Here is a 13,404-nt window from a genome sequence, read left to right on the forward strand (position 1 = left end):
AAAAATTTAGCTTATAGCCACAAAAGAAAAAACACGTAAACCTACAATTTTAACTCTGGTAATTTTGTTATTGAAAGAAAATATAAATAAAAAAATAAACGGGGTAAGGAAAGCGTCACAAAATTAGGCTTTCATAACCTTTAACACTTTTCGGCTACAACTCTTGTTGGGATATGATTTTCTGTTCTATCAGAAATATATTTAATGCTTACATATCTTAATTTTTAAATATTAACAATTCTTACTGGGGTTTAATGGTTTTTGGTTTATTTATGATGATTAGCTCTATGCTTAATCTAACATGTCATTTTACTTAAATATTGTTAAAACAAATCTGTTAATTTACTGTTTTTTTTGTTAAATTTGTTACATATTTGGTTTGTACACAGATCTCAAGTATTTATGACGTCATATCAATTTGCACGTTCCTTCTAACAGTTTAAAGCTCTTCGTTTTTTTAAATTATAACATGTTTTAGAGGTTAAAACACAACACATATTAAAATGGGTGTTGGTATGTAATAACTGCACATACTGACCTACTAATTGAAAACCAATAATTTTAAAAATTCTTTAAACATACCATTCACCCAATTAATAATTAACGTAAACTGTATTGTTGACTTTTTGACCAATCTGTTGGCTAGTGTGCAATTGAGTTCACGTTCATCTACCCCCCACTAGTGGATTAAAAATGTGCTTTAAAATTGTGACGTTTTAACTGATTGAATACATAAAAATACAAAATTAAAGCGTTTATTTAGGTTTTGCATATGCAACTATAATTCTTTACTTTAAATAGAGATTTTTTATTTATTTAACTGCCCTACCGCATATATCGCTTATATTATGCTAAAATAAAAACGTTTTCAAACAACTTAATAATGCATAGTTTTAAAAATACCAATTAAATTAGATTTTTTTAACAATTATTGAATAAATTTAAAAATTATGAAGCTTAGACGTCCCATTTACTTAAAAAAAATAAACATAGAAAAATAAATTTTGTAAACGTCATAAATTTCTACGCTTCGGTGAACACAGGTATGTTTACATATGACGTCATTTGGCAAAATAAAATGGAATTAAGAATTAAACATACATATACAATTAAATTAAATATATTAGTGGTAATTTTTCCATGTAACTTAACATTATGGATTTTTTTTGTTAATAAAATAATTTAACTTTTTTAGGTTTTAAGTAAATTAGAAAATAAATTTTAAAAATGAGAATTTGTTTTTTTGAAATAAAAAGTAATCAGAAAGCAATCACAAACTTTACAAACGCTATGAAATAAGGCAAAAAAAATTTAAAACAATGAATTTAAGTACTACAGAATTTATACGAATTTTAAAATCAAATTTCTTGAAACTATGCATCCTTATATTTGTGATTTTATTACAAAATCTGAATCATGCAATAAATATTAATGATCACTTAATTAAAAATGACAATGGTGATACAAGTACTAATTTATGGACTGTAAAGTTTGCCAATACATTTACTAGTAAAGAAAACCTACACAAAAAGGCAACAGATATTGCTACCTCATTAAACATGGTTAACCATGGCCAAGTTGGCGAATTACCTAACATTTACGCTTTTTCATCGAAATATCATCAATTGGATTTTCATGAAGTTTTAGAATTTCATCCTGAGATAGAATGGCATGAACAGCAGGAACTGCTAAAGAGAACAAAGCGATATCCAATCCAGAATAACTTAATCCATTCAAGAACAAAACGCACCACTGTACCAACATTTTTCGACCCTTTATACCCCAAACAATGGCATTTACATAACAAGGGAAATAAAGACTGCAATGTGACTGGTGTATGGGCAAATAACATTACCGGAAGTGGGGTTGTTGTAGCAATAGTGGATGATGGAGTAGAATGGCAACATCCAGACCTAAAAGATAACTACTGCTCCGAAGGGAGTTTTGATTTAAACTCAGACGATAATGATCCAACTCCGAGACCAGATTTTAAGGATGAAAATGCTCATGGAACACGATGCGCAGGTGAAGTTGCCGCTGTTCCCAATGATGTATGTGGAATAGGTATTGCATACCGAGCTCAATTTAGTGGGATTCGAATTTTAGATGGACCTATGACTGATTCAATTGAAGCAACTGCATTTAACAAAAAAATGGACATTAACGATGTTTATAGCTGTTCTTGGGGCCCTGAGGATGATGGTAAGACTGTTGATGGGCCCCGATTTTTAGCCCAAACTGCTCTAAAACATGGGGTTCTAGCTGGTCGCAAAGGCTTTGGGTCAATTTTTGTGGTCGCCAGTGGTAACGGTGGTAAAGACGGGGATAACTGCAACTTTGACGGCTATGCCAATTCTATATATACACTTACTATTGCAGCTGTTGATGAGTTTGGTAAGACCCCTGATTACGCTGAAGAGTGTACCTCCATGTTAGCAACTACAGTAAGCAGTGGGGGGAGTAATGGGTATCCTGCAAGGATGATAACTACAACAGATTGGAGCATGGGCCATGTAAGACAACAATGTACGAGTTCACATACTGGCACATCTGCCGCTACCCCTCTAGTGGCAGGAATGGTGGCTTTAATGCTCGAGGTCAGGCCTTGTCTTTCATGGCGTGACGTGCAGCACATAATGGCTTTAACCGCTGTTCCGTTTAATTTAGAAGAAAAAGGGAAAAAATGGGTCCCCAACCAAGCTGGTTTTTATCACAGTTCTTTTCATGGGTTTGGTTTATTAAATTCATGGAGACTGGTCAATGCTGCTAAGGTTTGGGAATTGGTACCATGGTTAACATCAATCAAACAGCCTCTCGATAAGGTTAATTTGGCAATCCCAAGTGACAATAAAAACCCTCTTATTGTAAGCACTACTGTAACACAATCTGATACCGAAAATCATTTGCTTAACATTTTGGAGCACATCTTGGTTACGTTTACACTTGATCACCCGTTAAGAGGAAATTTAAGGTTTGTGATAATTTGCCCCAGTGGTACTTCTGCTGTTATACCACCACGCCATAAAGACAAAACATCAACTGGGTTCACTTCTTGGACATTTTCAGTATTATCGTGTTGGGGTGAAAAATCCTACGGAACTTACAAATTTAAAATCATTGACACATCGAATAAAAAAACAGCTCAAACAAATGGTACCTTAAAAAGCTGGAAATTAACACTATACGGTTCACAGTTAACCTCCAATGACATCACAGAACGCAGGGACTTATTGAAAAAAGCATACAGTGGCGAATTTATATCACCCGATTCAAATTTCAGTTTACCATGCCCAGTCGGGCAACCTTTATTATTCGACGTTACTAAAGAGCTTTCTGAGCGCACTCTTAAACTTGTAGCACTTTTGTCATGCTTTTTTATGTTCTGGGGCGTTTACTACTCGATTGAAATGACTTTTTGTAACAGTGAGGATAAAAAAGAAGAGACAAACTCAGAGCCACAATCAAGTGAAAATACAACCCCCATAACAAGTGATGTTGTTACTAACTATAGCACAATGGAAATAGAAGATGGGTAAAGTATTTTTTACTCTGCCTAAAATGGGTGCAACTAATTCTAAGCCAATTTTTAATGACAAATATTATTCTTTTTGGTAATATTCAAAGATTTTGTTCGTAATATAATTTTCATATATTTTTACCTGTTCAATTTTTAATAGTGCCTACCCTTTAGAAAAATTTTAATGTTTTATTAAGTAATATAATTTATAATACATTTTTATGGGTTCATTTTCTTATCAATGTTTTTATAATTGTAACATCGTTCTAACAATACATTTTAATTAAACTAATATATATACTTTTAAATCATGTTTAAGTGCCTTACTCACATATTTTAAATTTTTTGCTGCTATAAAGGATTTTTTAAATACCTATGAAGGGTAGAATAGTTGTTTTTAATTGTAATTTACCTGTTGCTTTAAGAGATTATGTTTTATTATTTGAAGCTTGTTTTTAATGTCAAGTTATATTTCGTTGCATATTTAATGGAGCAAATTTTTACATTTACACAATTAAATTCATATAAATTTTTTATATATATTATGTTGTTTTTGTGTATTTACATTAGTAGGTAATTTTAAATTTATTTTAAATTTAACATCATATTATTTTTCTTACCTAAAAAGTATTTTTAAAAAGGTAACTGAAATGTATTTTTTAAAATGGTCATTTAAATCATCAATTTTTTTGTAAACTGTAATTCTGCATATTTAATCATCATTATTGTACTTGTTTTTTAATATCGTGACTTATTATTTGTTTTGTTACCAAATCTGTTGGTACTATTGTTTCTTGTAAAAGAAACACTTAACTTATACAATCAAATGCTGCCTAAATGTGCAATGATTATCTTTATGCTGTTTCAATAAAAGGTGAATATAATGTCAATGCTTTTTAATGAATATTTTGAAAGTAGTTTCCTTTTTGTATACGAGATATAATATAGGTATTTTTTATGTATATATATCTAGCTTTATCCTTAATGTGGAAAGGTCGATTCAAGACCTAAACATAGAGTAGCATCAGCTACCCCAACCCAGTCCTGAGTTGCTTTTGGCAGTTTGGGATATTATAGACTGTAATTGCCTTGTAATTAAACTGCTAATAAAGTGATGGCTTAACAGGAGTTTTTACCGTTTGTAGCACCTTACTCAATAGTGCTACAGCATGACGGTAGTTGGGATTAAACCCACAACATCATGTAGTGTGGCAAGTGCTCTTGACACTACACCACACTGCCAGTTTTTACCTAACGGCATCTTGTCAATCTAACCCTAAACAACTCAAAAAAAGCTGCTATGGGCAATCTTTTCTTACACCAATTTTTTTTTAATAAAATTATCCCTTAAGGGTTAAATTGTTGTTAAATTATTTTGACCAAAATTAATTCTGTCCAAAAAATCAATATAACAATAAATGAACAATATAAACAATTTTTTATTCCAAACATGATATTTTTACAACAAAGAACGAAACAGCAAAATGTAGACAATCCAGTGATAAGATGAACCTAATCATCAATGACATAATTTGGGTGAACAACAATAATTGAATCTTCTTGTGTTTCTATGCTATCTGTATCTTTTAAACCTGTTTGGCCCAGTTCTATTAGAACATGGTCCTTAAAAAATAAGATCAAGAATCAGAATTTTAGAGAAATTAAAAAAAAAGAAAAATAATTATTGCAAAAACCTTTGGTTTAATTGAACATCGAGAATAAATATGTTAAAAACTAGACTTTTTATATAGAATCAGTCTTTATACCATGTACAAAAGTAAAATGTCTTTTGATGTTCATTGTCAAAATCATATAGAAAATTGGATGAACAACTTACTCTGTGTATAAGTCTGTAAATGACTTTATCAACAACCGACTTTTTCTCCAGTAATTCATCTTCTGATTCAAGATCGTCTGCTATTTGTTCCAAATACCAATTTACCAACTCACTCTTCTTTAATCCTCCAATCTCCGACTCCGATTCTAAAGAAAAAAATTTTAACAAAACAAAAATAAAATTTTACAAAAGAGTAAACTAAATTAAGTCTTCTTACCAGCTGACAATTCTTCTTCCTCTTCTTTCTGCCTCATATATAAAACCAACATATTACTTAATCTCTTATAATCATCAAAACTAATCTTCGATGATGCTTTTTTTGCAGCAACAGACTGAACAGTTTGTGCCAAAAGTTCTGAGTCTGTCGCTGTTGTAGTTGTGTCTCCATTTTCTTGTGCTTGTTGTGTGTTGTTGTCTGTGTTTTCTGCAGCTGGTTCATCTTCCTGTTAAAACAAAAACAATTTTAGAATTTATAATTAAGGATCACTTGTACTTTACAGTTCTCAAAAAAGTTTAGTCTTTGCAGTCGTTGCAAATTCTCTCTCAAATTTTGCGGTCCTGGCTAATTCTCTCTTGTCTTTTGCGGTCCTAGCGAATTCTTTTTTTGTACTTTTTGGTCTTAGCTAATTCTCTCTCATAGTTAGTTTTTTAAAGGACCGTAAAGTACAAGTGATTTATAATGGAAAAAGCCACTTGATTCTAATAAAACACATTATTTACCTCAATAAAGTTAATGTCAGGTGTCTCGACTCTAATAATAGATTTGTTCAAAAGTCTTGCAGCTTCTTTGACATGTTTTGGCAGAACTTCTTCCAAGCAGTGAAGTCTTGCCATCGCTTCCGACAATCTAAAAAACAAAATTTTTTGTTTTTAATTTTGAAATTCAAAAAAAAAAAATGTTAAAATTTTTTAAACTTTTTACCTGATTAGACTCTCGAGTTGTCTTACTGTAATTCTCCAGGAAGATCTTGCAACTCCGGAGGAATCTCTCTCCCGCATCTTTTTGTATTCTTCCACCATAAACTCACCAGCAGCTTTCGCGATCTAAGAAAAATTCCAAATTTAGAAAAAAATACAATTTTAAACAATTTCAAAATTTTTTTTTTAGTACCTTAGGTTTGAACATCCTTGAAAAGATGAGGTATCTTTGAATTTCTTCAAGTGAATAAACTCTGTCAATTGATTCTTCTAATCTGGTATGAAGATCAACTATGCGACGTGCTATCGCATAATCAGTTACCTTAATTGAAATACTCAAAAAATTTAATTTAGTATTCTTAAACAATAAGTTAACAAGATTATCGAGTAATGAATATTTTATTTTTAGTTAAAGTTAATACAATAGTCAAAACCCAAAATTTTAAATTGGCAATTTGGTGTAGAAGTTAACAGAAGGTTTTGGGTTCGCCCCTCCCCCTGCTTTTATATCATGTCCCCCTAGGTAAGGCACCATAAATGGCACAAACTTGTCAAAAACTATTTTGCAGATTAATTATCAAGCAACAACATTCTCAAACTTTCAGGCCAAATCAAGACCGGGTTTGAATAACTAATATACACCACACATGAGGTCGTGGGTTCAATCCCCACCGATCTCATGCTGTAGCGCCCTTGAGTAAGGCGCTATAAACGGTATAAACTCCTGCTGAGCCAGCACTTAATCAGCAGCATAATTACCGGGCAATTATAGTCTCTATAATATCCCAAACTGCCACAGGCAACTCGAGACTGGGTCGGAGTAACTGATGTTACTCTATGTTTAAGTCGCGCATTCGACTTTTCCACATCGAGGATAAAGATACATACAAAAAAAAATATATATATAATTGTGAAGTTAAGTTGCGAAGTCAGCCATCTCACATCAAGCCTAAAAATTCACAAACAAATTACCTCATTGCACTCGTCCACAAGAATAAAGAACAAATCAAATCTGGACATGATTGGTGCAGAAAGAGCGATATTCTGTCGGAGAGATTTTGCACGGTCGTATCTGCCACCTATTGGGTTGGCAGCTGCCAATATTGATGTCCTTGCATTTAAAGTGGCCTGAAATTTAAAACTCATTGCCATTACACAGACACTATATAGTTTAATTAAAATTACAGAATTAAAAAAATTATACATGACTATACCACCTTGGGTTCGATCCCCACAACGCTTATGGTGTAGCACCCTTGAGTAAAGTTAAATAAATGTTATAAACTGCTGCTGATCCAACATTTAATCAGCACCTTATAATTATCGAGCAATTATAACCTATAACATCCCAAACTGCGAAAGGCAACTCGAGACTTTATACATATACACTTTCCATTTAGACTGCAATGCAATTAAACTTTTACGAAAATTTCAACAGCCCAATTTATGCATAAAATTCCCAATTTTATTGCTAATGCAAATACTCTAGTAAAAATAGATATGTTAAAGTTAAATTTACCTTTACACCAGCTTTGGTGATTGAGATAGTTTGTTGTTCCATAGCTTCGTGAATAGCAACCTGGTCGTGTGCTTCCATTTTATCAAATTCATCAATACAACAAACGCCATTGTCAGCTAACATAAGTGCCCCTATTATAATTAAATATTGGCTAAAAATGAAAACCTTCTGGTTACTAAACAGGGCTTGATTATCATGCTGTATAATACTTTAAAATCACATACAAATATTTATAATTTGGCATGTTTTAAATACCGGCAGCGTGGTGTAGTCAGAACACTTATTATACTACACGAGGTCCTGGGTTCGATTTCCAGTGATTTCATGCTGTAGCGGCCTTAAGTATGGTGCTATAAACAGTATGAACTCCTACTCTTTGTTCAGCTTCCGCATTCAACCTTTGCACATCGTCAATAAAGATTTATATATACAACAAAAAACGTATAAATTAAATTTTTTTCCAACCATCAATTTAACATTAATTGAATATATATATTTTTTCTTGTATTGTTGTCAAATTAAAAAAGTTTAAAAAAAATTGGACACTACTAACCAGCTTCAATAACAAATTCATTCGATTCTTCATCCCGAACAACTGCTGCAGTTAACCCAGCAGCACTAGAAGCTTTACCACTTGTGTATACTGATCGAGGACTGAATTCTTCCACTTTCCTTTAATCAACAATATTTTAAGGACATAATTAACAATAATTTTTTTTTTAGGTGTTTATACTCTTTTTTTGTATTATTTATTCCTGATAGGGAAAAATCGACTTCACGACCTAAACATAGAGTACAATCTGCTATCTCAACCCTGTTTTAAAGCAGAAAAGTAGTGGGGATTAAACCCAGAACCTCATGCAATAAAGCCAAGTGTTCTGACCACTACACCATGCTGCCAGTCATGGTGTGTTAACAAAAATTAGCATTTCTTTTTAATGCTTTTGAAGTAAGTGACAGTTTTTGTGTTGCAAAATAATAAAAAAATTTCTGTGTTGCAAAATAATAACTTACTTCAAAAACTGGCTTTTAGCTGTGCTAGGATCTCCAACAATACAGACATTTAAATCCCCTCTTAATGTTGTTCCTTCTTCTGTTACTTTGGGAACTCCGCCAAAAAGTTGGAGCAGTATTCCTCTCTTAATTTCATCATTACCTAAAAATTAAATTTTAAATGAAAAAAACTTTGTAGTGATGTAGTTGGTAGAACACTTGGCTTTACTACATATGGTCCTTGCGCCAATTTTCACTGCTTCCATGTTGTACTGCCCTTGTGTAGGGCTTCAAAAACAAGCTAAAGAGTAGGTTAATTACATGCATTATACTCAATAATATTTCAAACTGCTAAAGGCAACTCGAGCCTAATTTAGGGTAGCAATTACCAATTATCACTCTATGTACATTGCAGAATATAAAAATATTCTATCACATTGAGGATAAAAAAAATTTTTATTTTTATTTTACCATGTATAGTTGGAAAAAGACTGTTGCAAAGATTCGTATAAAGATGTTTGTCGCACGACATTTGATAAACTTTTTCCCACTCTGCTTCGGTCATTTGATTCTTTATTGTTTCAATCGTTTGTTCATCTGATCTCACCTCTTTGCCACCAAACTAAATTAGAAATAAAAATTTCAGCAAAGTCATCTTTCAATAAATTAATTTAAAAAAGTTTAAACTAACTGTTGGGTTGGTTGCCGTGACATGGCAAGCAAGAAAAGCTTGTTTGTAAGATAAATCTCGAACTCCGAGCGACTTCAATCCTCTTATTCCTTCGGCTTCGTTTCTCTACAACACAATTTATAAAAAAAACAAATAAAATAAAAGTTTTGTTTGAATAAAAATCTATTTTTTTTTAATTTAATTTTGTTCTATTCTACCTGATCCCTTCCCTTTAAAGGTTCTGCTCTTAACCCTGGGGTTGAAAGTTGCCCCACATCAGGGACTACAATAAGGGTTCCAATAAAGTCACATCTGTCACCTGCTTGTGCCATCTCTACGGCTTCGGCTCGTACCACAACTTCGACACTGCCCCAATTTTAATAAAATATAAAAACTTAGCAAAATAAAACAAAATGATTCAAAAAAATTTTAAAATGCAAATCAGTCACAACTCACGTTCTCGGTATAGATCCCCGGGGAAGTTCTGCTTGTGTTTCCTGGATTCGAACCTTCTGAAAATCGACAAAGCGCGACTTGTTTGCGTCTAGCATAAATTTTGCCCGATTGCCACATTGCGTGTTCCGACAAATAGTAGGCTAAAAATTAATAAAATATTAGAAAAATAATTCAAAATAACTTTAAAAATAGTAATTTAAATTTTTAAAACATAACGTTAAGTAAAAACAGACAAAAAAGTTGATTTAAATATTTTTTATGCTGACTTTACCTGCATGTATTTGAATTGCTGTTCAACATCTTTTATCACAGTCTGACAATCAAGACAGACAAAGGTTCCACTGATTAGTTCAGGGTGGACTGGATGAGTTCGGACAACCTGCCCGCTGATACGCATGAGTGATCCGATTCGACTGTTTCTCATTTCCCGAATCCTGTTAAAAAAAATTCAACAATGTCAAAAATAAACAAAGTATATAATATAGTTAAAAATTTTTTTTTATATATATATATATTTATTTATCCTTGATGGGGGAAAGTCAATTTCATAACATTAATAAAGTGACATCCATTACTCCAGTTTCAGTTGCCTTTGGCAGTTAAAGATATTTTAAATTATAATTGCCTAAAAAAATAAGCTTCTAATAAAATATTAGCACAGCAAGTGTTCCTACAGTTTATGTCGCCATACTTGAGGATCAAAGCTCATATAGTGAAGACAAGTGTTCTGACCGATACGACACACTGCGAGTCTAATTGACTAAATAATTATCTGGCATTTATGATAATATCCCAACCTACCAAGTCAACTTTGGACCAGGTCAGGTTAACAAATGTTACTTTTAGTAGGCCATCCCACATTGGGAATATATATATACAAAAAAAATTAGGTAAGTCCAAGTAACTCACTTTTGTCTAGTTGGAACTTCTTCCAGGGCCAGATACAGATCTTTATTGTTGGGTATTCCCCTGTAGTGATCTCTAGCAAAGTTCTTTACAGCCTTGCACAAGTAAGGATACAATCTGGAAAAAAATCAAAAAATAAAATTTAAAAAAATAACAAAAAATGTATTAACTTGTGTGCTAAAGTTTAACCACTGAACCATCTGTCCTATCTGTATGAATCTAAAAGTCATAAGGTCCTGAGTTTGATTCCTACTGTTGTTTTGCCTAAGGGTAACAATAAATGCTGTATATATATAAATCTCAAAAATAGAGAAAATTGACAGAAATTGTAATTTTTTAATTAACTTGCCTGTAATATTCCTCCTGGATTGAGGTGGCAAGTTGTTGATTAAAGATTTCAATATCAGTAAAACTAACAGTAAGGGTGTTTCTCTCGGGCCGAACCATTCCTTCAGTAGGTTGCAAATATTTTTTCTCACCATCAACTGAAAACCTATCCAGAAATTAATAATCTTTTATCTTAGCAACATTCAGAAGTAAAGATTTAAAGAAAAAACACAGCAACCAGTCTGGAAGTTTTTCGACAAGATCTTGTGCGTGCAAGCATAAAAGATGGCATGAAAACATGCGTACACACAGCCAAAAATTAAAGAGCTATGTGTGCACACATGTTTTATGTTAGCATATCTTTGTTTTAGGTGTGCTGAAAAGTAGGGCAGTTTTCGATGAGATCTCGTGCGTGCAAGCGTAAAAAAATGCACCAAAATTTCCGGTTTAGGCGTGCATGCGTGATTTATGTTAGCATGCTTTAGGCGTCAGTACTGCGCGAGCACATTTTTTTAAGAAATCAGGCGTGCAAAACGCTAATTCCAGGCGTGCATTTTTTTTAATGAAAAAAATCTCGTGCGTGCACAGTGCCCTACTTTCCAGACTGGTGCACACTGCCTTACTTTTCAGAGTAGCACAGCAGCACACTTTTTTATAGAACCAATTTTTATAAATTTCGCATTTTAATTTTTTAGTAAAAAACACATAAAGGACGTTTTAATAGCTAACTTGTAAACCTTAATACTATTGACTATGACCTAACAGATTTAGAAAAAAAATGAAAAATAAACCCAGTGTAAATTACTATTTATTCATAATATAATCAAATCTTTTAGATAATTGTTCAGTTTATGCTACTTAACTAATTTTAAATGACTAACCAACAAAATATTAAAAAATAAAAACAACTTACTCTTCCAAAAAATCGACGAATAATTTTTGAACTCTTTCTCCAATCACGTCAGCTGACCGCTGAACCCTCCCAGATTGATCAGCAACATCCATGATTAGTTTTTATTTAAACTTAAACGTGTTTCAAACAAAAAGTAACATAAAATAACGAAAATTTAACGAACTATGCTAAAACCCAAGTTTTCTTTTATGTTGATTTCGCATTCGCGCCATGTGTGCGTTTTCCCGCGAAATTGCAATGATCCATAGAAATTTACGTTATTTTGTTTATCCTCTTTTTAATTTTACAACTTTAGTAATAAAATCGCAAACCAAAGGTTTTAAATTTTTACTGTCATATATAAGTTTATATTTTAAATTTAGAAATTTTTGTAATAAATTTTGCCAAAATCTTGACCCATTAAATATGTTTTATTTCAATGTCTAAACGTGTTTCGTTTTATATTAACCAGACTTCACAATTATATGGTATTAGCCACCCGAGTTAGAATTTTCTCTTGCACGCCCAAATTAATTTGAATAGGAAGTTAGAAGGAACTTGTTTGCTTAGAAAGACATTAGTATTTAGATATAAAAACATTTCAAATGAACCCTTAGAGAAAGAAAACATCTTAATTTAGTATAAACAAAGTAAGGGGTAGTTGAAGAAGTAAACAAACCACCATTACTTCAAAAAGTAGTAAATAGGCATAGGTGAGCACAGTTAAACGAAAAAGCAACTTCGTTAAATGGTTATTTGTTACACATAACAGTAACTTCGCTAACGTTTTTTCGTTAAATTAAACCAAGTGTAACGGAAGTTATCGTTAAACGTTAACGTTAAAATTTAATTAAAACAAACAAAGAAATTACCTTTTTTATATAAAAAGATTTAAAAAAAATAGTTTTTTTCTTAATCGATGTTTTAACTTGACGAAAATGGTTTAGAAAAAGTTTTTAAAACTGGCTTAGCCCTAATGCCCAAATAACAGTGGCCGGATAGTAATTACTTACATCGTTTAAAAATTGCGACGATTAAACCCGATAAACGGCGATTTTAAACATATATATTCCTTATATAACCATGGATTTACTTGTAAAATATTGAGTTAACGGGCTTAATTTAACGGAAGCACAATTTAACGAAAGTTAACAGGTCCGATAACGATTTTTAAAATTAACTTAAAAGTTAAATTTTAACAAAAAAATTAACTTCGTTATTTAACGTTTAACGCATTAACGATTTGGTGCCCACCTTTGTAAATAGGCCTTTTTATACCATGAGTAAATAATATATAAAACGTTGAAAAAGTTTTAAAAATTACGTGGCATAAATAATTAATCATTATTTATAATCGCGTTAGTAAGGT

General features: G+C 32.0%; 2 protein-coding genes across 2 annotated transcripts; one reads left to right on the forward strand and one right to left on the reverse strand.

Moving 5' to 3' along the window:
* The first annotated feature begins 1,201 nt into the window (after positions 1 to 1,201).
* Positions 1,202 to 3,835, forward strand: LOC145745110 (proprotein convertase subtilisin/kexin type 7-like). Its single transcript, XM_082563105.1, has one exon. It carries the CDS (start codon positions 1,320 to 1,322, stop codon positions 3,534 to 3,536), a length of 2,217 nt encoding a protein of 738 aa, XP_082419231.1. The 5' UTR covers positions 1,202 to 1,319; the 3' UTR covers positions 3,537 to 3,835.
* Positions 3,836 to 4,936: 1,101 nt separating this feature from the next.
* Positions 4,937 to 12,209, reverse strand: LOC145746099 (DNA replication licensing factor MCM6-like). The gene is made up of 18 exons (XM_082564287.1): positions 12,057 to 12,209; positions 11,166 to 11,309; positions 10,820 to 10,933; positions 10,182 to 10,344; positions 9,911 to 10,050; positions 9,673 to 9,820; positions 9,476 to 9,580; positions 9,256 to 9,406; positions 8,806 to 8,947; positions 8,345 to 8,463; positions 7,792 to 7,922; positions 7,245 to 7,400; positions 6,466 to 6,594; positions 6,277 to 6,398; positions 6,075 to 6,201; positions 5,572 to 5,797; positions 5,355 to 5,500; positions 4,937 to 5,140 (listed from the first exon to the last, which is right to left on the reverse strand). Exons 1-18 carry the CDS (start codon positions 12,146 to 12,148, stop codon positions 5,030 to 5,032), a joined length of 2,466 nt encoding a protein of 821 aa, XP_082420413.1. The 5' UTR covers positions 12,149 to 12,209; the 3' UTR covers positions 4,937 to 5,029.
* Positions 12,210 to 13,404: the final 1,195 nt, after the last annotated feature.

The sequence above is a fragment of the Corella eumyota genome, chromosome 3 (genome assembly GCF_963082875.1).
Source record: "Corella eumyota chromosome 3, kaCorEumy4.1, whole genome shotgun sequence".
Classification (NCBI taxonomy): domain Eukaryota; kingdom Metazoa; phylum Chordata; class Ascidiacea; order Phlebobranchia; family Corellidae; genus Corella; species Corella eumyota.